The 25,365-nt window shown below is 41.5% G+C and overlaps 2 protein-coding genes across 10 annotated transcripts in view; one reads left to right on the plus strand and one right to left on the minus strand.

Moving 5' to 3' along the window:
* LOC133549726 (putative transmembrane protein INAFM2) overlaps window positions 1–25,365 on the plus strand; it is a 118,137-nt gene that overhangs the window by 14,073 nt on the left and 78,699 nt on the right. For 5 of the 6 annotated variants that reach the window (XM_061895444.1, XM_061895447.1, XM_061895448.1 and 2 more), the window contains exon 2: window positions 772–934. The exons of the other annotated variant lie outside the window; for it this stretch is intronic. The gene's annotated coding sequence lies outside the window, so the exon portion shown is untranslated. The remainder of the gene's footprint in view (window positions 1–771; window positions 935–25,365) is intronic. 6 annotated transcript variants of the gene reach the window in all.
* The window catches only part of LOC133549724 (coiled-coil domain-containing protein 9B), a 62,737-nt gene continuing 57,368 nt past the window's right edge, over window positions 19,997–25,365 (minus strand). For all 4 annotated transcript variants that reach the window (XM_061895440.1, XM_061895441.1, XM_061895442.1 and 1 more), the window contains exons 13-14: window positions 21,385–21,476; window positions 19,997–21,012 (exon numbers count right to left, since the gene is read on the minus strand). In XM_061895440.1, the coding sequence (XP_061751424.1) occupies window positions 20,986–21,012; window positions 21,385–21,476 (119 nt within the window). In that variant the 3' untranslated portion in view covers window positions 19,997–20,985. The remainder of the gene's footprint in view (window positions 21,013–21,384; window positions 21,477–25,365) is intronic.

Consider the following 25,365-nt stretch of genomic DNA (forward strand, 5'->3'; position numbering starts at 1 on the left):
ATTGAAATTTACCAATGAACAAAGAAAAGCAGGCAGTAGAATAGGACAACAATGGCAGACTTCCTGATTGTTGTGTTCTTTCTTCTTGGCGTGTGGCCTTTTAAAGCTTTGTTAGGCAAGTGTTGCGCTGTGTATTGTTCCCATTGTTGCATCTAATTAGCAGTTCTCTGTCAAGCAATCATTCGCTTGCTCTATGTCTGGCACCACCACAGCAGACACAAGCAATACATTTAATTCAGTGGAACCATTTTTAAAGGAGCAGAGTAGAACATTTACATCATTGTACATTTAAAGGCCTACTGAAACCCACTACTACCGACCTCGCAGTCTGATAGTTTATATATCAATGATGAAATCTTAACATTGCAACACATGCCAATACGGCCGGTTTAGTTTACTAAATTGCAATGTTAAATTTCCCGCGATGTGTCTTGTTGAAAACGTCGCGGAATGATGAAGCTTATGTTGACGCGTGCTTGTGACGTTATTGGTTGGAGCAGGCATTTTATCCCAGCACCACTCACGGCTAAAAGTCGTCTGCTTTAATCGCATAATTACACAGTATTTTGGACAACTGTGTTGCTGAATCTTTTGCAATTTGTTAAATTAATAATGGAAACTATAAAGAAAAATGCTGTTGGTGGAAAGCGGTGGATTGCAGCTGCCTTTAGCAACCAAAACACAGCCGGTGTTTCTTTGTTTGTTGTGAAGCTTTAATATGGAACAGAGCGGTCAAGCAAACATGTTTCTCTACCCCATTTCAACCGGCAGGTTTTGGTGAGAAAATTGTGGTAATAAGTTGGCTCTTGCCGGAGACATAAACGGAGCGTGCGTCCTCCTGCAGCAGCTGTCAAAGAGGCAGCTGCGACTTTCGTGGCTCCTCCATGGCTTCCATCAGAGACCCTGGCGGTCACCACACCCCTCCGACTTTCAGGTATGACTTTATAATCTCACTAAAACACTAGTAACACAATAGGCAGATAAGGGATTTTCCAGAATTATCCTAGTAAATGTGTCTAATAACATCTGAATCGCTCCCACTGCCGTCGCCTTTTTTTTTTTTTGCTAGTGCTTCACTCTAACTTTCCTCATCCAGGAATCTTTCATCCTCACTCAAATTAATGGGGACATCGTCGCTTTCTCGGTCTGAATCGCTCTTGCTGCTGGTGGCTATGATTATAAACAATGTGAGGATGTGAGGAGTCCTACAACCCGTGACGTCACGGGCACATCGTCTGCTACTTCCGGTACAGGCTAAGCTTTTTTATTAGCGACCAAAACTTGCAAACTTTATTGTCGATGTTCTCTACTAAATCCTTTCAGCAAAAATACGGCAATATCGCAAAACGATCAAGTATGACACATAGAATGGTATCCCCGTTTAAATAAGAAAATCTCATTACAGTAGGCCTTTAAAACAATGGTAAGAAAAAGAAAATGGTGTCCAAAAGAACGCTCATACATAATTGAATAGCGGTTAGGCTAATTATTTCCTCAGGAAGTTAAGAGTGAAATTTTTTGCTTAAATCTCCTAATGAACTTTAGTCCTAAAAAATACGAAATTGCTAATATGTTAAAGTTAAAGTACTAACGAGTATCACACACACTAGGTGTGGTGAAATTTGTCTTCTGCATTTGACCATCCCCTTGATCACCCCCTGGGAGGTGAGGGGAGCAGTGGGCAGCAACGGTGCCACGCCCCGGAATCATTTATGGTGATTTGACCCCCAATTCCAACCCTTGATGCTGAGTGCCAAGCGGGGAGGTAATGGGTCCCATTCTTATAGTCTTTGGTGTGACTCGGCCGGGGTTTGAACTTACAACCTACCGATCTCAGGGCAGACACTCTAACCACTAGGCCACTGAGTAGATCATGTTTTCCTTATTTTATTTTAGTCATTTGAATGCCCATTTGAAGTAAATATGTAATTGTTTCTTACTAACGTGCATAAAATGAGTTACCATTCTTTTAGTACATGTTGAAGGGCAGGCGTACAAAGGCAAAGATCAGGCTGGAATATACATAAAATTATTTTTGATACGTTGTTTTATTTTTCGCTGTGTCAGATTCCAAACTTAATAGCGGTGTACTGTCATTGGAGGAAAAACGTCTCCATTGATGACCATTTTAACATACATCCGCACAGTCACTTCACATGACACAAATTGATCATGCATTTTCTAATCTAATTTAAGGGTTTAGATTTGGAGAAAAATCTGAAAAAATATCAATTTAAACATTTTTCATACATTTCTAACTCCCTGGGGACTTGCATCCTGGCGATATTTAACTTAGGTATTTCCTAATCAATGTATCATTGATGTATGAAGGAATTTGAAATAAAAATGATAAAACTGATCATGAAAAAACCCACTTGGGAAAAAGTAATTCTGTTAGAGTACAGGGAGAAGAAGACGGCACGGACAACAGGAACGTTGTTTAACTCTATATTTATTAATATACTAACATTAGAATGGAGTGTGACTAATCCGAAATGTGTATGTGTGTGACTATGTGTAGCGAATATCAGTAGAGTGTTACCGGAAGTGTTAAACGAGGTGTGAAAATCCAAGAAGGGGCAAGGCAGGCTCGGAGGTCTGTGGGCAGGCGTTAGGTCAAGTGCAGGAGTGAGGCGCCAAAGTCTGTGTCCAGACGGGAGGTCAAGATCCAAGAGGCAGCCAAGGAACCAGAAGGAATACGGGTAGATGAGACACATTGCTCGTAACTCGGGAACGGTGGAATGCTGTGTACGGGAACAGGTCGCTACGTTTTGGCCCGGAACACAAATTTGCACTGGCTTAAGATGCCCAGGAAGCATATCAGTGGCAGGTGAGCTGATTGCAGTTGGAAAGCAGCTGACTGCTGCAGCCGGAGTGGCGCGCGCAGGAGTGCTCTTGGAGGTGAGCCCAGAGCAGCGCACAGATGAATGCGCACTGGGGTGCGCCTGGGCCGTGACAAATTCCATTCACATTACAGTAGGGAATGGATTCGTACAGCCCTAATACTGGGTGGATCTCGTGTGGGAGTAAGATAGGTCTAATCATTTCTCAATTCAGTCTGCTGAAAATGATGGAAAGAGCCATTCGACACAGCAACTGACATTGTGGTTAACATTGGAACTGCCACAAAATACATTTTAAAATATTCAACACCGTACTGCCATCTGGTGGCTGAAGTAAATAGTGTACCCCCCTACCCACCTAATTTGTCATGTTTCATGTGTTAGGTAAACCTCAACAAATGAATTCCCTTTTTACTGTAACACAGCCAAAGTTATGGCCAGAAATAGAGCAAACATTTAACTGGAAGGACGAAAAAGTCCACAATATCCTAACAATGGACAGAAATTTCAAATAAAATAATAAACATGCAATTTAGACTAGGAGCTTAAATGTAAGAAGATTAATGCACCATCAAGCAGTCAAAGCCCTGCTAATAATGCCCCAAAAAACAGTAATAATCCTAACATGGTAAATGTATTAACTAATATTAAATTAAAGCTGGTGTCGCGAGGATGCCGGTAGTACACCCTGGACCAGTCGGATGGATGGATAAATTAAAGCTGAAAACTAGTCCACAGCCAATAACATCTTTATTGTTATATTTCAAATCCTTTGTGGGGTAATTGACTTGTCTGGGCTGGCAAAAAAATACCGGAGGTTTGTAATGTAAATGCGATGCCTGAAATATGTAGCACACATTTTGAGACGAAAAAGATGAGCTAAAAAGTTTTTCAGGAATAATAATGAAGCAACACAGTAAGGCATTAAAGCTGAATTAACTCTAAGATAAAATTGTGCAACAAAGAGGTAATTTCTGACTAATTAAACTATTTTCTGTCCAATGATTTGGCAACAAATGATAATGTGGTATGAGAGGACGACTTCAGTCACAGTGAGAGGTTGGAAAAAATAAAACAATGGAGTAGGCTAATAATAGTTCATTTGATGCCAGCTGGCCAAGAAAGGGATTTTAACTAATTGAGCACATGAAAGGGAAACGTTATTGTAAGTCAAGTGATGTAATTTTTTGGCAAATCCTAAGCAATAAAATATAATCTACATCATTTTAACAATTGTCTAACAACATACAACTGTGTTACAAAATGACCATCACATTTACATCAGTGGGCCAATTTGTGCAAACAACACAACACAAGCCCCATATTAGCATGTTACACAATACTAGATGTGTCCCACATTAGTGTTTTAAGATGTGTAGAGAAGCCTGCCTTTTTGTGTCGGTAGATTTAATGCTAATGAACTGTTTTTGTTCACACCTGTCACAGTGTATGACTCCATGAATCGCCATTGTGCACTTTAACTACGTTTTACAAATACACAGTAACTCTGCAGTTTTACCATATATCACATACAACAAGGTAGACATAACAGGAGGACACAAACACCACACAACTCTAGCATAGCTACATGAGCTAGCGTGCTAACATTACCATAATACATTTATTAGCAATTACTGCGAGGTTTGCTTATCTGCTGAAGAAATAAACAATCTGTAGCTGATTAGTTGGCAGAGGTTCAGGCACCGCCTTTTATTTTAAGATTTGTAGAGAAGTCTTTTTTTTTAAACAATGCATACTCTTTTCACATACAGTTTAAACTGTCACCATGCACTTGTCAAATGTTATGTATCTCAGTAAGATGTGTAGAGAAGCCTGTTTTTTGCAAGGCATCCTCTTTTTGCATGCAGTATACACTGTCAAGATGCATTTAATGTAATAGAGCTCTCATTTTTTAGATGCAACAACGTAATATTAGGGAATAGAACAGAAGGACACAAACGTACATAGCTTTGTAAGCTTGCGTGCAAACATTACTGTCACAACATTTTAGAAGCAACATCCTGTTAGGTTTGCCTATTTGCTGAAAAAAAACAACTAAACAATCTGCAGCTGACTATTCGGCAGAGATCCTGGCTACAGGCTTAATTATAAGATGTGTAGAGAAGCTTGTTTTTTTTTGTTTTACAAAGCATCCACGGCCCTGTGATGAGGTGGCGACTTGTCCAGGGTGTACAACACCTTCCGCCCGATAGATAGACTCCAGCGACACCCCGCGATCCCAAAACGGACAAGCAGTAGAAAATGGATGGATGGACAAAGCGTGCACTTCCGTCACTTGTCAAATGGAACAAATGTCTCATTTTTAGATACAAAAATGTAAATTAAGGGATGTGGGACAAGACACACGCGTTCCATTCCTTACGCAAAACCTGTATTGTTTTCATTTTTACAAAGCATCCTCTTTGTACATACAGTTTATGCTGTCACGATGTACTTGTCAAACGTAATATATCTGTTGTGTTTTACACACGACAACGTAACAGGAGAAGTGGGACAGGAGGACACAAAAAATTGGGGGGACGGCCTGGCGTGGTTGGTAGAATGGCCGTGCCAGCCACCTGAGGGTTCCTGGTTCGATCCCCACCTTCTACCAACCTCGTCATGTCCGTTGTGTCCTAGACCAAGACACTTAACCGTTGCTCCTGATGGGTCATGGTTAGCACCTTGCATGGCAGCTGTCACATTGGGTTGGTGACGAACCCCGAGATACAGAGAAGGCGGCAGGCATTGAGCAAGAACACATAATTTAATGTTCAAAATAAATGTAGAACACAAACCAAGAACTAGGAGACAGGAAAACTGGAAACAGGAACCAGAAAACAGAAAAACTGGGAATCGCTAACGGCTAACAAGAAAATACCAAACAAGGAGCTAGGAGACAGCAAACAGTAAATAGCTATAGCAACTAACAGGAACAGTTTACCGCACTGACATCGACAATGACAAGTGGTAACGACAAACAACCGGTAGGAGGGACAATAATCCAGCACTGACTGGAGGAGAAAGCAGGTCTATATAGTGGCTGTCTGATTGACACCAGGTGTGGCCAGGTGCCAATCAGCCACAGCTGAGGGGACACAGCACTCAGAGGGACAAGCAGGAAATAAAGACAAAATGAAAGCGCTGACAGGAAACAAAGACAAACGCAGAGGAAAAACTAAAACACAGCCAAACTGTCAGGGACAAGCCTGACAGCAGCTCCCGCCATTAGTGTGTGAATGTGTGTGTGAATAGGTGAATGTGGAAATAGTGTCAAAAGCGCTTTGAGTACTTTGAAGGTAGAAAAGCGCTATACAAGTATAACTTGGGTTGGGTATCGAGTATCGAGTATCGATTGGAACCGGGACTAACTTTAAGATTCTGTCAGAATCGTTCAAAAGTTTAAAGGGGAACATTATCACCAGACCTATGTAAGCGTCAATATATACCTTGATGGTGCAGAAAAAAGACCATCTATTTTTTTAACCGATTTCCGAACTCTAAAAGGGTGAATTTTGGCGAATTAAACGCCTTTCTGTTTATCGCGCTGGAGGCGATGACGTCAGAATGTGATGTCGCCGAGGTAACACACCCACCATTTTCATTTTCAACACATTACAAACACCGGGCCTCAGCTCTGTTATTTTCCGTTTTTTTGACTATTTTTGGGAACCTTGGAGACATCATGCCTCGACGGTGTGTTGTCGGAGGGTGTAACAACACTAACAGGGAGGGATTCAAGTTGCACCACTGGCCCGAAGATGCGAAAGTGCCTGCCGCCAGACCCCCATTGAATGTGCCAGAGTGTCTCCACATTTTACCGGCGATGCTAAGGCAGATATGGCACAGAGATGTATGGATAACCTGCAGATGCATTTGCAACGATAGTCAACGAAATCACAAAGGGGAGTTTTGTTGATGTTGACTGCCAGCTAATCGATGCTAATATGCTATGCTAATTGATGCTAACATGCTATTTACCGGCGGTGCTAAAGCAGACATGGAACAGAGATGTATGGATAACCTGTAGATGCATTTGCAACTATATTACGTTTCCTTCCACCCACATTTAATGCGAAAAAAACACTTACCAATCGACGGATTTAAGTTGCTCCAGTGTCACAAGATGCGAAAGTCCTGATCGTTTGGTCCGCACATTTTACCGGCGATGCTAACGCAGCTATTCGGCCATGCCATGGCTATGAATAGCGTCAATAGCTATTCGCTCAATAGCTTCAGTTTCTTCTTCAATATTTTCATACTCCAACCATCTGTTTCAATACATGCGTAATCTGTTGAATCGCTTAAATCGCTGAAATCCGAGTTTGAATCCGAGCTAATCTCACTATATCTTACTGTGGTATTCCCATTGTTTGTTTAGATTGGCAGCACTGTGTGATGTCACAGGGAAATGGCCAGTGTCTTCGCGGAGAGCCGAAAATAAGGCACTTTATAGCTTTATTTAGGGATATTCCGAGACTCGTAAAATTTTGAAAAAAACTTCAAAAAATACAACAAGCCACTGGGAACTGATTTTTATTGTTTTTAACCCTTTTGAAATTGTGATAATGTTCCCCTTTAAATTTCGAGTCCTAGTTTCGATACCCAGTCCGCCGACCAGAAAAAAGAATAAGTCCGCCGACCGGAAGAAGAAGCCGCTGAACACCAACGAAGAACCGCCCACCGCCCGAAGTGTTAGCATAGCCGAGCCTATGTAGCCGGGCGAGTCAGTAAAGCATGGATAGCGGGCGTCGGCGGTCGAAAGTGTGGCTTTATTTTACTAAAAAAAATTAAATATCGGCGAAATGTAACACTTGCGACAGGACTGTCTCGTGTTTAGGAGGGTGCACGTCGAACATGATGAAGCACCTCCGAGTTCATGGAGTACAAATAAATGCGTGTCCCGTTTTTGAAGCGCTGCGCCGACCGTCCTCCTCTGCCTCTTCCTCTGGCTCCGGTTCCGACACCCAGCCTGGCACCTCGGTGACTGCACTGCGGTAAGTAAAACAATACATATGCAATAAATAATGTGTTTTTAGCGCCAACGTTGAGGCAGATAACAAATTAGCCCGCGTATTTTTTCATAGACAATTTACAACCTGCTAGCCAGGCTCCGCGATGTGCTCAGCGTACTCCGTTCACCGTAGCGGAAATGGGGAAGATGTCGGTGCCGCAGACGGAAGAGTGCCACAGAAAGGTCACTGCACACATAGTCAAAAGACTGCATCCCTTTTCAGAGGTGGAATCTCCAACAGTTAAGCAATAACGTTAGAGCTAAGCTAATTGATACTGGGCTAAACAGTAACATCAACATTACATGTTTGTTTATGTTTGCAGGGATATGGTGAAAACTCTCAACCCAAAATACATACCATCTTCCAAGGACTACCTGTCAAACACATTGATCCCGGCATGGTACAAGAAGAATCGGAATCGAGAACCGTCAGGAATCGGAATCGAAACAAAGAATCGGAATCGGAATCGTTCGAATTCAAACGATACCCAACCCTAAGTACAACCCTTTTAAATATTAGCAGCATGAGCTATGTTAGCTTCTATGCTAACATTACAGTCACATAGCAACACAACATCACGCTACGATTGATAAGATAAATAAAACAATCTCCTGCCGACGAGTTGGCAGAGATCCAGGCGCCACGCTTCATTTAAGATGTGCAGAGAAGCCTGCCTTTTTAAGCATCCACTTTTCTCATCCAGTATATGCTGTCATGGCACACTTGTCAAAGGTGCTGTAACATCAATTATTAGGGAGTGGGACAGGAGGACGTTCGCAACACTAGCTCTGCTATGTTAGGTACAGTTCGAGCATTACAGTCACTTTTTAACAGCAACATAATGCCAAGTTAGTTTATTTTCCAAAAGAAAACTGACAGATTGTTGGTAGAGATATATTCAGGCTTTATTTTAGGATGTGTAGCAAAGCCTGTGCTTTGTTTTTTACAAAAATGGATGGGCTCATTTAGCTATGGACGGGTCAGAGGTGAATCATGTCTATAAGAAGGAGGTTTTTTTTGTTCATGACATAATGAAAACACAACCATCTGGTGGCCAGAAAACATGCTCTAGGGACACATCAGCCAGTTAGAACATCGTTAAAATCAATGTATCATCATAGGGGACCTTAAATCTAAAGTTGTCGTGTTTAAACAGAAGAGAATACACAAAATATATAATGCATTGTAAAAATGTCCACCACATTAGAGATTTGTTTACGCTCTCAAGATAACATCAATGTCTAGTTGCTACATCCTGGCGGGTTCCGGGGATGACGCACATGCTCAGTGGGGACCGTCAGTGCTCCTGTGTGAGGGTCTGTCAGGGTCAACACAGCACTGGGATCCACTTAAAATACATCCATGTGCTGTAATGAAACACCTCGAGAGCGTCCAACCGTTACCTCGCTGTATGTAAAACAGCTTTGGGATTTGTGACAACATGTGGAGCGTTAATTCATAACATGGACGTGTGATATACATGTATGTATATATTTTTTTTAGCATCAATCAATCAATCAATGTTTATTTATATAGCCCCAAATCACAAATGTCTCAAAGGACTGCACAAATCATTACGACTACAACATCCTCGGAAGAACCCACAAAAGGGCAAGGAAAACTCACACCCAGTGGGCAGGGAGAATTCACATTCAGTGGGACGCCAGCGACAATGCTGACTATGAGAAACCTTGGAGAGGACCTCAGATGTGGGCAACCCCCCCCCTCTAGGGGACCGAAAGCAATGGATGTCGAGCGGGTCCAACATGATACTGTGAAAGTTCAATCCATAGTGGCTCCAAGACAGCAGCGAGAGTCCCGTCCACAGGAAACCATCTGAAGCGGATCAGCAGCGTAGAGATGTCCCCAACCGATACAGGCGAGCGGTCCATCCTGGGTCCCGACGAGCGGTCCATCCTGGGTCTCGACTCTGGACAGTCAGTACTTCATCCATGGTCATCGGACCGGACCCCCTCCACAAGGGAGGGGGGGACATAGGAGAAAGAAAAGAAGCGGCAGATCAACTGGTCTAAAAAGGAGGTCTATTTAAAGGCTAGAGTATACAAATGAGTTTTAAGATGAGACTTAAATGCATAAACACTGATTAGCGTTGAGCAAACTTTGAACCGTTTTCTCAGCAGGCTTCTCTGTGTTGAGTGCAGCTAACACAATCCTACACTGCACTTCAGTCCTCAAACAGCCTACAGGACTTATTTCCATGATATTAACACCCCCACTGCAGTGAATTGCGTCATAGCCTGGAAGCGATTGGCTTACTTTGCACCAAAGTGCACCCGGAGTAGAGCGCTAAGTAAATGTGTGTTTTAAGAGAAGAGCTCCTCTTGAAACAAAAGCCTGCACGCTTTGACGCGAGTGACAGGCCAGTGACGACCCCCTGAGACAGAAGGCTGCCATGGTGACCGCCTTGGGAGGAGATAATTAAAATAGTCGCACCTATGGGAGGTTCCACCTGCAGGGATAAGAGGCAGCACTTTCCAATACAGCAGCTCTGCAGAGAGCTCATCCGAAATTAATCAAAGCCAACATGAAAAGTGGACGCAGTGGGCCGAGGCGGAAAGGCGTGAATTGACCATGCTGCAATGTGCTCCACATTTCTGCTACCCCTGCATCGCTTCAACCATGCAGGAAAGCTCAAAAGGTTTTGTTTTTGGGTGTCAGTGACAATCCTTGTTTGTTTTTATAGTCCACTTGTATTAGGGCAAATTGTGCAATGAGTGACCCACCAGACAAAACTGGAACAGTACAGGCTTGCATTTTCTATCCAAGCAAATCATGTTACAGTTTTTTCCATTTGCTTACACACAACATTTTTAATATTCACACAGTTAACAAAGTCTACACACAGGGAGCAAAACCACTTTGCAGATTTGCCTAACATTAGGCATAGACTCTGCTTCACAGTTTGTTCTAAATATTACACACAACGCTGTACACACACCTTCCAAACTTGCTCATGTGATGTGGAGATACTTGCCAACCTTGAGACCTCCGATTTTGGGAGGTGGGGGGTGGGGGGGGCGTGGTCGGGCATGGGGCGGAGCCGTGGTTGGGGCGGGGCGTGTTTAAGAGGGGTGGCGTATAATTCCCCAACTCGAATAATTCATATATATATATTTATGAAATACTTGACTTTCAGTGAATTCTACCTTTATATATATTTATTTTATTATATATATAAATAAAATAAATACTTGAATTTTCGACATCACCTATCAAATACACAGTAATAAAAACACAGTTGTTCTACTAACTGTACTGTGCTTGCTGGTAAAAAAAAAAACAAAAAAAAACAACAACAACACTTACCTTTCACTATTTGAGTAACCTTTGTTCTGCCATATGCGTACTGGCGAGCGATCTCCGAATCCGGGAACATCCTTCACAGATTTGTTGTAGACATCCGCAAATGAGAACGGGATGTTGCTTCCAGCTATCAGCATAGCCATCTTTGTCTCAGCAGAAGTTACACCATCGGGTCTCCATTTTGCGAGGTGGCCCATAATACTGGGTTGTGAACGATGCTGCGCTGCGGACGCTTTGTGCTTCGCTGACCGTTCATGGCTGAATATCCGTTCGGCCGCCGTGTTCAATGGAGAAGTCTGTTCTACAAAATTTACAGGCAACATACCCCTTCCCTTTCGAAGTCTCCTGGATAAACTGAAATTCTTGTTTCCAATCGTTCTGGAACTTGCAAGCGTATTTCTTCATTTTGCTTGTCGATGGTGTAATATATATGGTTGGACTCAATAACCAGGCGTGATGAAGTTACGTCTCTTTACTGTGGGCTTCTGAACAGACTCCCTAATGCATGTTCCTTGACCGCACTTAAATGTAGAATATATTTACATTCTGTTCTATGTACAGTAGATGGCAGTATTGTCCTGTTTAAGAGGGTCACAAGCTCGAGTCAGGTCTGGAGCTGAGGGGGCGTGGCCTCCAGCTCCGCCTGAATTTGGGTAGATTTTTGGGAGAAAATTTGTCCCGGGAGGTTTTCGGGAGAGGCGCTGAATTTCGGGAGTCTCCGGAAAATCCGGGAGGGTTGGCAAGTATGGATGTGGATGAGATACTATGGCCTGATCCAGCTAGACGGGCAGGTGATGTTTAGAGTCAGGACCTGAGGCTTTTGAGTACGTTATTTCATAAAGTTGCTGTTACCTAAGTGAAACACTCCTACAGACATAACACACGGGACTCTTTAGTAATTATGAATTGTTTTAGTTATATTGTAAAACTTACAAACCTTGCTTGGAGTGATTAATGAAGAATACGTTTGAACATAAATGCTATGGACAGCTTTACTTCTGGTTCAATGCCAAAAAAAAAAGAAGTACATTATTAACCCCCAGCATCTGCAGTGAGCAAACACGTCCAACAGATGGCGCCATAGCACAAAAAACACACCTTCACAAGGTCTCTGTTGGTGTAATATGAAAACTATTTTTTCATTTCATAAATTCATAGATTTGCTGCATCATTTTATAAGGAAAAGGTAGAGGTTGATGGTTGGAAGGCGGGATTGTGTCCATCTCAAAGTGGCGCTCAAAAGTACACGTCAACTGTTTATTAGAACATATGTTTGTTTCTTGTGTAATAGGAAGAAGGAACAAACAACAACATGTAAAAATATATTAACTCTTAATTTTTGAAATGGCACAAACCAGTGGCAAATATTATTTCAACTGGCGGTGAAAATGCTTGTAACATCAAATTTTGCTCACAACGTAAAACATAACAAAAGCTGAGAGACAGGCCTAATCCCAAATTACTCTTGAATTAAGGTACTTGTAAATTGAGGTACCACTGTACAAGAAAATGATGGTGTTTAGAAATGACTGCTGCAGTGGTACCTTCATTTAATAAGCTTTACTTTTCATTGGATTCGGTTTTCGACAAAAATGTTGCCAACACTCTGCCCCTTTTTTTGTCTACCATCTTGGTTGTCGTATGATCAAACACTGCAGGTGAAAAAAACAAATAATCCTGTGTGTTAGTAACTTTGTATTTAGCACACCTGGAAAATAATCATTGTTTCAAAAAAAGATGCAAAAAACAACACTTTGTGGGTCTTCCCTCTTCCCCAAAAAGACACTTGAAAAAAGGTATACCATCCATCCATCCATCCATCTTCTTCTGCTTATCCGAGGTCGGGTCGCATGGGGCATACCTGATTTTTAATGTTTATCTGTTTTAGTAATATTTTATGTGCACTTTGAATTGTTTTCTGCCTGAAAAACTATATTTTTGGGTGTCTGGTACATATTAATTGGATGTATATTATTTTCAATGAGAAAAAAATAATTGGCTTTAGTACAATTGGGTATTCATGTGACCTTTGGGACGGATTACAAAAGAAAACCGAGGTACCATTGTATTTTATTGGTATCTCTTCAATACTAATGACACACTCATTCCAACAACAAACCCCGTTTCCATATGAGTTGGGAAATTGTGTTGGATGTAAATATAAAAGGAATACAATGATTTGTAAATCATTTTCAACCCATATTCAATTGAATATGCCACAAAGAGAACATATTTGATTTTTTGCAAATAACCATTAACTTTAGAATTTGATGCCAGCAAAACTTGACAAAGAAGTTGGGAAAGGTGGCAATAAATACTGATAAAGTTGAGGAATGCTCATCAAACAATTATATGGAACATCCCACAGGTGTGCAGGCTAATTGGGAACAGTTGGGTGCCATGATTGGGTATAAAAGTAGCTTCCGTGAAATGCTAAGTAATTCACAAACAAGGATGGGGCGAGGGTCACCACTTTGTAAGCAAATTTTTGAACAGTTTCAGAAGAACATTCCTCAACGAGCTATTGCAAGGAATTTAGGGATTTTACCATCTATGGTCCGTAAAATCATCAAAAGGTTCAGAGAATCTGGAGAAATCACTGCACGTAGGCGATTATATTACGGACCTTTGAACCCTCAGGCGGTACTGCATCAAAAACTGACATTATTCTGTAAAGGATATCACCACATGGGCTCAGGAACACTTCATAAAACCACTGTCAGTAACTACAGTAAGGTCTCTACATCTGTAAGTGCAAGTTAAAACTCTACTATGCAAAGCCACACCCATTTATCAACAATATCTTGAAACGCTGCCGGCTTGGCTGGGCCCGAGCTCACCTAAAATGGACTGATGCAAAGTGGAAATGTGTTCGGTGGTCTGACGAGTCCACATTTCAAATTATATTTGGAAACAGAGGACGTGGTGTCCTCCAGAACAAAGAGGAAAATAACCATTTGGATTTTTATAGGCGCAAAGTTCAAAAGCCAGCGTATGTGATGGTATGGGGGTGTATTAGTGCCCAAGGCATGGGTAACTTACACATCTGTGAAGGCACCATTAATGCTGAAAGGTACATACAGGTTTTGGAGCAACATAAGTTGTCATCCAAGCAACGTTATCATGGACGCCCCTGCTTATTTCAGCAAGACAAGTGTTACAACAGCATGGCTTCGTAAAAAAAGAGTGCGGGTACTTTCCTGGCCCGCCTGCAATCCAGACCTGTCTCCCATCAAAATTGTGTGGCGCATTATGAAGCGGAAAATACGACAGCGGAGACTCCGGACTGTTGAATGACTGAAGCTCTACATAAAACAAGAATGGGAAATAATTCCACTTTCAAACCTTCAACAATTACTTTCCACAGTTCCCAAACGTTTATTGAGTGTTGTTAAAATAAAAGGTGATGTAAAACAGTGGTGAATATGCCCTTTCCTAACTACTTTGGCACGTGTTGTAGCCATGAAATTCTAAGATAATTACTATTTGCAAAAAAAAATAAAGTTTATGAGTTTGAACATCAAATATCTTGTCTTTGTAGTGCATTCAATTGAATATGGGTTAAAAAGGATTTGCAAATCATTGTATTCCGTTCATATTTACATCTAACACAATTTCCCAACTCATGGAAACAGGGTTTGTACAAGAGCAACTATGAAGGCCTCAGCAGGCGAATAGCAGCCTTGTTTTGAATGCAATGTTCAAAATGTCATATTTCAAATAAAAAGTGATGTATAAAACCCTTCTAAAACAAAATATTATAATCAATCAATCAATCAATCAATGTTTACTTATATAGCCCTAAATCACTAGTGTCTCAAAGGGCTGCACAAACCACCACGACATCCTCGGTAGGCCGACATAAGGGCAAGGAAAACTCACACCCAGTAGGACATCGGTGACAATAATGATCCAGTGGGACGTCTGTGACAATAATGATTATGAGAACCTTAGAGAGGAGGAAAGCAATGGATGTCGAGCGGGTCTAACATGATACTGTGAATGTTCAATCCACAATGGATCCAACACAGTCGCGAGAGTCCAGTCCAAAGCGGGTCCAACTCAGCAGCGAGAGTCCCGTTCACAGCGGAGCCAGCAGGAAACCATCCCAAGCGGAGGCGGCTCAGCAGCGCAGAGATGTCGAGGCGGATCAGCAGCGCAGAGATGTCCCCAGCCGATACACAGGCAAGCAGTACATGGCCACCGGATCGGACCGGACCCCCTCCACAGGGGAGAGTGGGACATAGAAGAAAAAGAAAAGAAACAGCAGATCAACTGGTCTAAAAAGGGAGTCTATTTAAAGGCTACAGTATACAAATGAGTTTTAAGGTGAGACTTAAATGCTTCTACTGAGGTGGCATCTCGAACTGTTACCGGGAGGGCATTCCAGAGTACTGGAGCCCGAACGGAAAACGCTCTATAGCCCGCAGACTTTTTTTGGGCTTTGGGAATCACTAACAAGCCGGAGTCCTTTGAACGCAGATTTCTTGCCGGGACATATGGTACAATACAATCGGCAAGATAGGATGGAGCTAGACCGTGTAGTATTTTATACGTAAGTAGTAAAACCTTAAAGTCACATCTTAAGTGCACAGGAAGCCAGTGCAGGTGAGCCAGTACAGGCGTAATGTGATCAAACTTTCTTGTTCTTGTCAAAAGTCTAGCAGCCGCATTTTGTACCAACTGTAATCTTTTAATGCTAGACATGGGGAGACCCGAAAATAATACGTTGCAGTAGTCAAGGCGAGACGTAACAAACGCATGGATAATGATCTCAGCGTCTTTAGTGGACAGAATGGAGCGAATTTTAGCGATATTACGGAGATGAAAGAAGGCCGTTTTAGTAACGCTTTTAATGTGTGCCTCAAAGGAGAGAGTTGGGTCGAAGATAATACCCAGATTCTTTACCGAGTCGCCTTGTTTAATTGTTTGGTTGTCAAATGTTAGAGTTGTATTATTAAATAGAGTTCGGTGTCTAGCAGGACCGATAATCAGCATTTCCGTTTTTTTGGCGTTGAGTTGCAAAAAGTTAGCGGACATCCATTGTTTAATTTCATTAAGACACGCCTCCAGCTGACTACAATCCGGCGTGTTGGTCAGCTTTAGGGGCATGTAGAGTTGGGTGTCATCAGCATAACAGTGAAAGCTAACACCGTATTTGCGTATGATGTCACCTAGCGGCAGCATGTAGATGCTGAAGAGTGCAGGGCCAAGGACCGAACCCTGGGGAACTCCACACGTTACCTTAACGTAGTCCGAGGTCACATTGTTATGGGAGACACACTGCATCCTATCAGTAAGATAAGAGTTAAACCAAGACAGGGCTAAGTCTGACATACCAATTCGTGTTTTGATACGTTCTAATAAAATATTATGATCGACGGTATCGAAAGCAGCGCTAAGATCGAGGAGCAGCAACATAGATGACGCATCAGAATCCATCGTTAGCAATAGATCATTAGTCATTTTTGCGAGGGCTGTCTCCGTCGAGTGATTTGCCCTGAAACCGGATTGAAAGGTTTCACATAGATTGTTAGACGCTAAGTGTTCATTTAACTGCTCCGCAACAATTTTTTCGAGGATTTTTGAAATAAAGGGAAGGTGAGACACCGGTCGGTAGTTTACCATGAGGTCAGGATCGAGGTTAGGTCTTTTAAGAAGAGGATGAATAACCGCTTTTTTGAATGCTAGGGGAACAGTGCCCGAGGAAAGTGATAAGTTTATAATATTTAGCACTGATGGACCTAATAATACAAAGAGCTCCTTGATCAGTTTCCCAGGAAGAGGGTCAAGTAAACATGTTGTTTGTTTTATTCCATTTACACGTTGTAACAATTCCTCTAATGTTATTTCCTCAAAACGAGAGAAACTATTTTGGAGGGCAGTATCCGCCGTATATACAATCGTGTCAGTGTTAATAGAACCCCGTTGTAGCTGGGACGCATTGTCTTTAATCTCCTTTCTAATGACTTCAATTTTCTTACTAAAGAATTGCATAAAGTCATCAGCTGAGTGAGTGGAGCTACTGGAAGGAGTCCCTTGTTGGGTTAGTGATGCTACCGTACTAAACAAAAATTTAGGATCGTTTTTATTACGGTGGATGAGATTTGAGTAATAATTAGCTTTAGCTAAGGTAAGCATGCGTTTATAAGTTATTAAACCATCACTAAATGCTTGATGGTGCACCTCAAGTTTAGTCGTGCGCCATTTGCGTTCCAGCTTTCTGCATAATAATTTCTGAGCTCTAGTTTCTTCTGTAAACCACGGGGTGCGCTTTTTTGGAGCCTTTTTTAACTTTAGCGGTGCTATGTTATCAATGGTTTCGCGCAGGGCGTCGTTAAAGTTGTTAGTGAGGTTATCAATAGAGCCCACATACTTTGGGAATGGTGCCATTACCGAGGGCAGTAGGTCAGCAAGAGTTGTCGTTGTGGCCGTATTAATGTTGCGGCTGCTATAGCAGTTATTATTATTATTAGTTTGACGAACATGCGTCTGGACCTCGAATTTTATAAGGTAATGATCGGACAATACTTTAGTATACGGGAGTATCGTAACTTTGGAAGCGGTGATACCCCTGACAAGCACTAGGTCTATCGTATTACCGTTGCGATGCGTGGGTTCATTTATTATTTGTGTGAGACCACAGCTATCAATTATACTCTGGAGCGCTACGCACGGTGGGTCCGATGGGGTATTCATGTGGATATTAAAGTCCCCCATTATGATTATATTATCGGCGTGTGTCACTAGATCAGCAACGAACTCTGAGAATTCATTGATAAAGTCCGAACAGGGCCCTGGGGGGCGGTAGATAACAGCCAGGTGTAGAGGCAGCGGTGTGACAGACCTCATAGTAAGCACCTCAAACGATTTATATTTATTATTTATGTTAGGACTAAGGTTAAAGTTTTCGTTGTATATTAGTGCGACCCCCCCACCCCTTTTAAGCGGACGGGCAATATGCGCATGTGTAAAGTTAGGAGGACATGCCTCATTTAGCGCAAAAAAGTCGTTTGGTTTAAGCCAGGTTTCACTGAGACCGATGACGTTAAGATTGTTGTCTCTGATGATATCATTAACTAACAACGTTTTGGGAGACAATGATCTTATGTTTAAAAAACCTATATTATAGGTAGTGGGCTGTTTTAGGGAATTTTTGATCAAATTATCCGTAGTAGCAATATTAATAATGTTGTGTTTATTATGCCCAGTGCATTCAGTATAATTACGACCATATCTAGGAATTGATACGACGGGAATGTTCCGATTGTTTGATTGTTGCTTTGATAAACTGCACGCATCATGGTTAGCCTCCTCAGTAACGGGGATTTTCCGATTGTTTGTTTGTTGCTTTGATAAACTGCACGCATCATAGTTAGCCACCTCAGTAAAACACATGTCCAACTCTGAAACACTCAAAGCAGAAAAAACTTGTTCTAATTTAACAGACTCCTTACCCAGACCAGTAGTCTCGCATCCTTTATTTAAATCCGTCTTCAGGGTAGAGGGAAGTGGTGTTCTGTGGGGATTAGCCTTCTGCTTTGTTTTTAGCCCCGCTCGACATCCGCGTTTCCGATCACACCGCTGGCGTCTGCTCCGTAGACGGCCCCCGCTGCTACTAGACTCCGCTGCTTCACAGGCCGCTGGATGTAGCCGCCGACGTATCCCCATGCTAGTTAGCATGTTTAGCACGCCCGCGTCTATCAGTCCAAAACGGCCCGATATGTCCATATCCAGAAGTGTCTGGCGGTCGTACGTGATCACGGAGTGACCACGATGCGAGCCAGCCATGAAGTCTGCAGAACTGTCCGGCATTTCCGCCAAATGTTCCATCTTTAGCAAGAGCACCGCAGTGTCGCAGCCCGTCCGGGCGCCGCCATCTTGCCATATTATAAACAACTAACCTCCCTCTGAACTTACAGTAGTATCATTGTATAAAACTATATTTACGATTTTGTGTTAAAAGTGTTATCCCTCAGTCTATTTGAAACATTTTACTTTTTTTTTTTTATGTAACTATAGTTGAAGCTGCAAGAAGATTGCATGGCAACATTTTACTTGTGGTTACACAACTCTTAACTCTAGTACGACGTTCAACCAAGACAAGTACAGTTTGGTCAGGCTCAGGAGTATCACTCAAATAACACTGAAGGAGAGATACTTTTCAAAAGTGTATACCAAAGGTAGTTGGTGAAATGTTGATGACTTTATACATTCTAGATGAGAAGTGGATGGCATCCCAAAGCAGTGTGAGAACAATACTAAGAAGTTTCCGGACAACTGTGGCAGATGTTCACACAATACTAAGGCACCTGACGAAAATGTATTTCAACAGCACCAGGTTTAGGAATGAATGCCATCCCACAGCAGTGTGTGACAAGCATAAGGATTCAAGCTATTCTGCCTATGCACATAAATGGTAAATGGGTTATTCTTGTATAGCGCTTTGATACTATTTTCACATTCACCCATTCACACACATGTTCACACACTGATGGCGGGAGCTGCCATGCAAGGCCCTAACCACTTTGGTTGCTGGCACCGCCACTCTCCCACGCCGTCCACATGCAGTACAGAGGCTCCTGGATGTTGATCAAAATAATACATTGTAACATTGACAATGTATCATGTTTATTCCCTGTTACTGATAAGAACTCTGACCCAAAGCATTTGGCATAGGCAGGGACTTTAGTACTAGGCACATTTAAGCCCATATGAATATGGGGGTCATTTTACCGTTCGCAAATGTGTTTCTTTAAAATGTGGCATCACTTAAACTTAGCGTCAAAAAGCATTGTTAGGCAAAAGCAAACATTTGCTATTGTTCGATGTTTATTTGACAAAACCAAAATACAAGGCACAACATTCTCAATGAGGATGCTTTTTTTAAACATTTCTTGTAATCCCTATCAACATACAAAACCCTCATGGACATGGTTCATTTATTTCCATCATATCAAATGAGTCACTCAACTCCTCAGCGGTGAACTCAACAACTGGGCAAGTGTCCTACCCACGGACTGGCCATGTAAATGACATAGAAACAAACCACGAGTGCAAACATATTTGTTTTGAAGGTATGATTTGAATCTTACCGTACAAATGTGCAAAGTAGTATTTTTGAAGTGCGTAAGAATACCAACAAGAGGCCAGAAAGTGCGTCTATTGCTAACATATTCTTTTGTTGGCTCACATGATTAAGTCAACTAAATATACATAATGGCTTAAGTATGCCCTGCAGCAAAAGTGGCGTGCATCAAAGAGCTGCTTGCGAAAATGCCACAAAAATGTCAGTAGTTTAGTTTTACATTTGAGTGCATTGTTAGAAAAATTATGTCATATGCCATTAATGATGAATGTGTATGAACGTATGAGTTACATAAGGCCATCGACTGATGCTGCAAGCAGCTGCTAATAGCTTTCTACACTGAGTGCAAATCTGCACACTCAACTCGAGTTTTCATTATTGTCCATTCACCAAAACTGAGCCTTTTGACATTTCTAAAAAACACCCCAAAGGCAAAATCAGGCACTGAACAAATAGACCATGTCAGACACTTCATTTGAAGCCCCCACATCCCCCTGTATGTTACACGTGCAGCCTTCACACTACACATGTAACTATTCACGATACTACATTCAAGATGCACACCAACGCACAGGAAATGATGTGTCAGCACGTTTGCTTTTATACTCGGATGGAGCATCTCTCCCAAATGCCATCCAAATGCCGGCTGAAACAGGTGTGGCATGCTGTCTCCGACACAATTGCTGAGTCTTTCAGTATTTGCTTCCTGACGGTGTCAAACAATCTTCCCGTTCTCTCTTGCCTGCAAAAATAACAAGCAGAACAAAAAAAATGATGATTACTTTTCCCCTTCATCACATATATGGTAATCCAAGCAGCTCACTTTGCTACATGCGCATTTCAAGCAGTGGTGGATGAGATGAAGGGATTTTCTCATGAGACAATTTCTACTGCACTACAACAGGCCCCCAAGGGTGGTGAATATACTTCAACTGAAATTGGATATCACACAGCTGCCATTCATAGACACACACACACGCACACGCAAACACACACACACACACACACACAGTCTTCATCATCTATTTAACATCATTATCTATTTGCACTTCCCATCAGTCCATTTACACATCTATCGATCCCTCCCGGCCCTCTGCCTCCACCTCACACTGACCTTGTCGCTGATGCTGCTGCTGCTCGAGCGTGTCGCGTGTGCTTCTCCTGATTCCATGCCCAACACACACACGCGCGAGTCGATAAGTTCCTCTGTCAGAGGGAAATGTTGGTGTGAGTTAAAACTTGCACCGTGACATGACTCAATTGGCCTAACATGCATTCAGAGGCCACTTCATTTGTAAGTAAGGTGACCTACTCAACATTTTGGCGGGATGGATTGTAGATGCTTAATGCACAATAAATAATCAAACAATGAGAATACACACAACATATAAGGTGTTCTACTCCTCTGTGATTAATCAAGTATCAATATTCAGCCTCTATAGGACAGGGATTCACACACTGTGGTAGGGTTGTACAGTATACCGGTATTAGTATAGTACAGCGATACTAATGAATTGTTTTCGATACTATATTGCCTCTGAAATGTCCCACGTCGAAGTCACGTCGTGTCATTGCTGGTTTTATAAGCAGACGATCATGTTCGGCGGCACACAATCGCAGAGTACTCACAAGCAGACAGTGTGTAGGCAGAAAAGGGAGAACGGACGCATTTTGGCTTAAAAACTAACGATAAGGGTAAAGTTACAACACTGAAACGCCGTCAGGAAGTGGTACTTTAAGACATGGCTAGCTAGCTAGCGGCTAACGTCCATCCGCAGTCGGCAGTGTTTTAGCGACTTCTAAATCACTAATCCTGGTCTCCATGGCGACAAATAAAGTGAGTTTCTTACAAGTATCATCCCGGCAGGACGAGGAATATCCAAACATGCTTCACTACACACCGTAGCTACACTACACTATACACATCGAGAGCTTGCTGACATACTGCATAACAGTGTGGTACGCCAGCTGCACTGAAGCAGACAAACGGGCGATTCAGAGGGTCATAAAGTCTAGGCAAAAAATCATCGGCTGCCCCCTGCCCTCACTGAAGGATTTACACAACTCCCGTTGGCTCAACAGAGCAAAAAGCATCACCAAGCACACACCCTGGCTTCCACCTGTTCGACCTGCTACCATCGGACAGGCGCTACAGGTGCATCAGAGCCAGAACAAACAGGCTCAGAGACAGCTTCCTTCCCAGAGCTGTCACCATCTTGAACTCTAACTTATAATAATAATTCACCCCTATACAATATCCTACCCTAATACCCTACTGTGCAATATTACCCTTCTTGTGCAATATGTCCGATATTTATTACTCCGGTACTCTTGTCTTGTTCTGTATATTATATAGTATTTTGTATTTCTATAGTGTTTCGTATATTGTACAGGATTGCTTATTATTTTTATTGGATAGTAGTCTGTTTATTTTAAATGTTAGTATTTTCTTTATTACTTCTTGTGTAATTTATTTTTACCCCATATTTGTTCCCACTACCGGAGCTTAAGTTGGAGTCCTTAATCTCATTATATGCACATATAAAGACAAAAAAGTCCCTTTTATTCTATTATATTCTATTCTAGCTCACCGACGTCAAAATGTAAACAAACGCCACGGGTGGATCCATACCAAACATCCACTGTAATGATATCAAGTACAGGCCCGTATCTAGTCGATACTACTATGATTACGTCAATATTTTTGGGCATCACAACATCTTTTTTCGTTTTTGTAAAATGTATATTATGTTTATAAACTCAGGAAATATGTCCCTGGACACATGAGTACTTTGAATATAACCAATGTATGATCCTGTAACTACTTGGGATCAGATTGATACCCAAATTTGTGGTATTATCCAAAACTAATGTAAAGTATCAGACAACAGAAGAATAAGTGATTATCACATTTTAACAGAAGTGTAGATAGAACATGTTAAAAGAGAAAGTACACAAATATTAACAGTAAATGAACAAGTAGATTAATAATTGATTTTCTAACACTTGTCCTTAATAATGTGGACAAAATAACAGAATGATAAATGATACAATATGTCAGCAGACTAATTAGGAGTCTTTGTTTGTTTACTTACTACTAAAAGACAAGTTGTGTAGTATGTTCACTATTTTAATTAAGGATTTAACTGCAATAAGAAATATATGTTTAATGCACCCAAGATTTTTTGTTAAAATAAAGCCTATAATGACAAAAGTACCAAAAAGTATCAAAATATTTTTAATACCGGTACCAGTACCAAAATATTGGTATAGTTACAACACTACACCGTGGTAGTGGTACACCAAATAATTTATTTTCCTATAGACAACATTGTTACTGTTCAAACTGTGTAATAATACAGTGGCCAAAAATATAAAAAATACTTGTTAAATAAAACCTGTGCCTTGTATTTAATCAATAATTAAATACAAGGCACGTTGCTGTTCCAGGCAATTAATTTTAAGTGAAGATATACAGTAGGATAGGCAAATATAAGCTTTGGCTTCAGCCTATTCCTTTTTCGGTCAATCCTTTTATTTTCTTTTGTGTGTCTATGTGTATGATTTTTGATATGTATAACCTGTACTGTTAAACTGATCACACAAAATGGTTGATTGATTATATGACCGAAATAAACTTATTTCATTCAAACTTATTTCATTCAATAATAAGGCCAACTATGCTACTGTATTTTAATGTTGGTCACTATGGTGGTACAGACAAGTTTTTTCTGAGGCTCTAGGATGTCGCAATCGCGCCAAATCACGCAAATTCAACCCATCCATCCACCCATCTATTTTCTTCCGCTCATTCCCTTTGGGGGGCGCTGGCGCTTATTTCAGCTACAATCGGGCGGAAGGTGTCGTACACCCTGGACAAGTCGCCACCTCATCGCAGGGCCAGCAAATTCAACCATTTCCTACAAATGACGCTGCGTTGTCCAGAATAAGGCATTTAAGAACATATTTCCCTTTGCAATTCTGACCTAGCAAAGAGGCAGCATTTACATGACATGATGACAGAGATGTTGATGTGTGATGATATTTGTATTGTTTAGTATGTAATTCTCATTGTTACTCCTTTAACAAACAAAAATTACTGTTGTAAATCGCCTTCAACAGTTCACAGATCTCCCGTCCAAAGCCAAAACCCAGTAACTCAATTTTGGTCAAAACTGAGCTGATAATAATTTTGGAGTTCCTACGTGATGTGCTTTACATTAGTGTATGCCATATGGTAATTTGTTCCGTAAGTAAGCTGTTACACGCATGGCAGGACCTAGCAACTACCACATAACCGCGTAGATACAACAGAAAAACTTAGTATCTCAAGGGACCAATCGACGCTTCTTTGTCAGTTGCCTTAATGTCTTTAATGAGACATTTGCACGAATGGGGGCCCACGGTCAACCTGATTATGTGATATTATGGCACGAGGGGATATTTGGAAGATTGGCCCAGGTTGTGCAAGCACCTTCATTAAATGTATTGTTCTTGATTCTTCCCCTTGCATACTCTTTTGGGCAGATAACTGTGGAGGTCAAAATAAAAACTGGACGCTGTACACGGCTCTTGCCCAATGTGCAAACGCAGAATAGGGCCCACCCGAGATTGTGATAAAATATCTTGGGAAAGGGCACACATTCATGAGAGCAGATTCAATCCATGGCTCAATCAGCAAGAAAATGAAAGCTCAAGAAAACATCTATACGTTTGATGACTTTGTAAATCTTTGTAAGACAGCATCAAGATAGATTGGTTTTCCTTTGTTTTCTCAGAATCAGCTAGAAGTGAGTTACTAGGTTTAGCTTTTGGAAGGGAAAGATGCTCTTAACATGCGAGGGTAAATGTGTTGGAATATTAATGGATGTTTAAGATGAACAAATGCCACCAAACTGAAAACTAAAACTGTTACAAAGGTCATGTTGACTCACTGCTAAATAGAAATGTATCAAAAACATAGTATAATTTAATCCATGAGGCAATTCAGTCCCTCACAATAGAACAAAAAACATCTGCACAGTACAACCAGGGTGATGATCAGCGGTTGCCATAATCTTGTGGCCCTGAACAACCACATTGAGTGTTTCTGCCA

This window comes from Nerophis ophidion, linkage group LG03 (genome assembly GCF_033978795.1).
Source record: "Nerophis ophidion isolate RoL-2023_Sa linkage group LG03, RoL_Noph_v1.0, whole genome shotgun sequence".
NCBI lineage: Eukaryota > Metazoa > Chordata > Actinopteri > Syngnathiformes > Syngnathidae > Nerophis > Nerophis ophidion.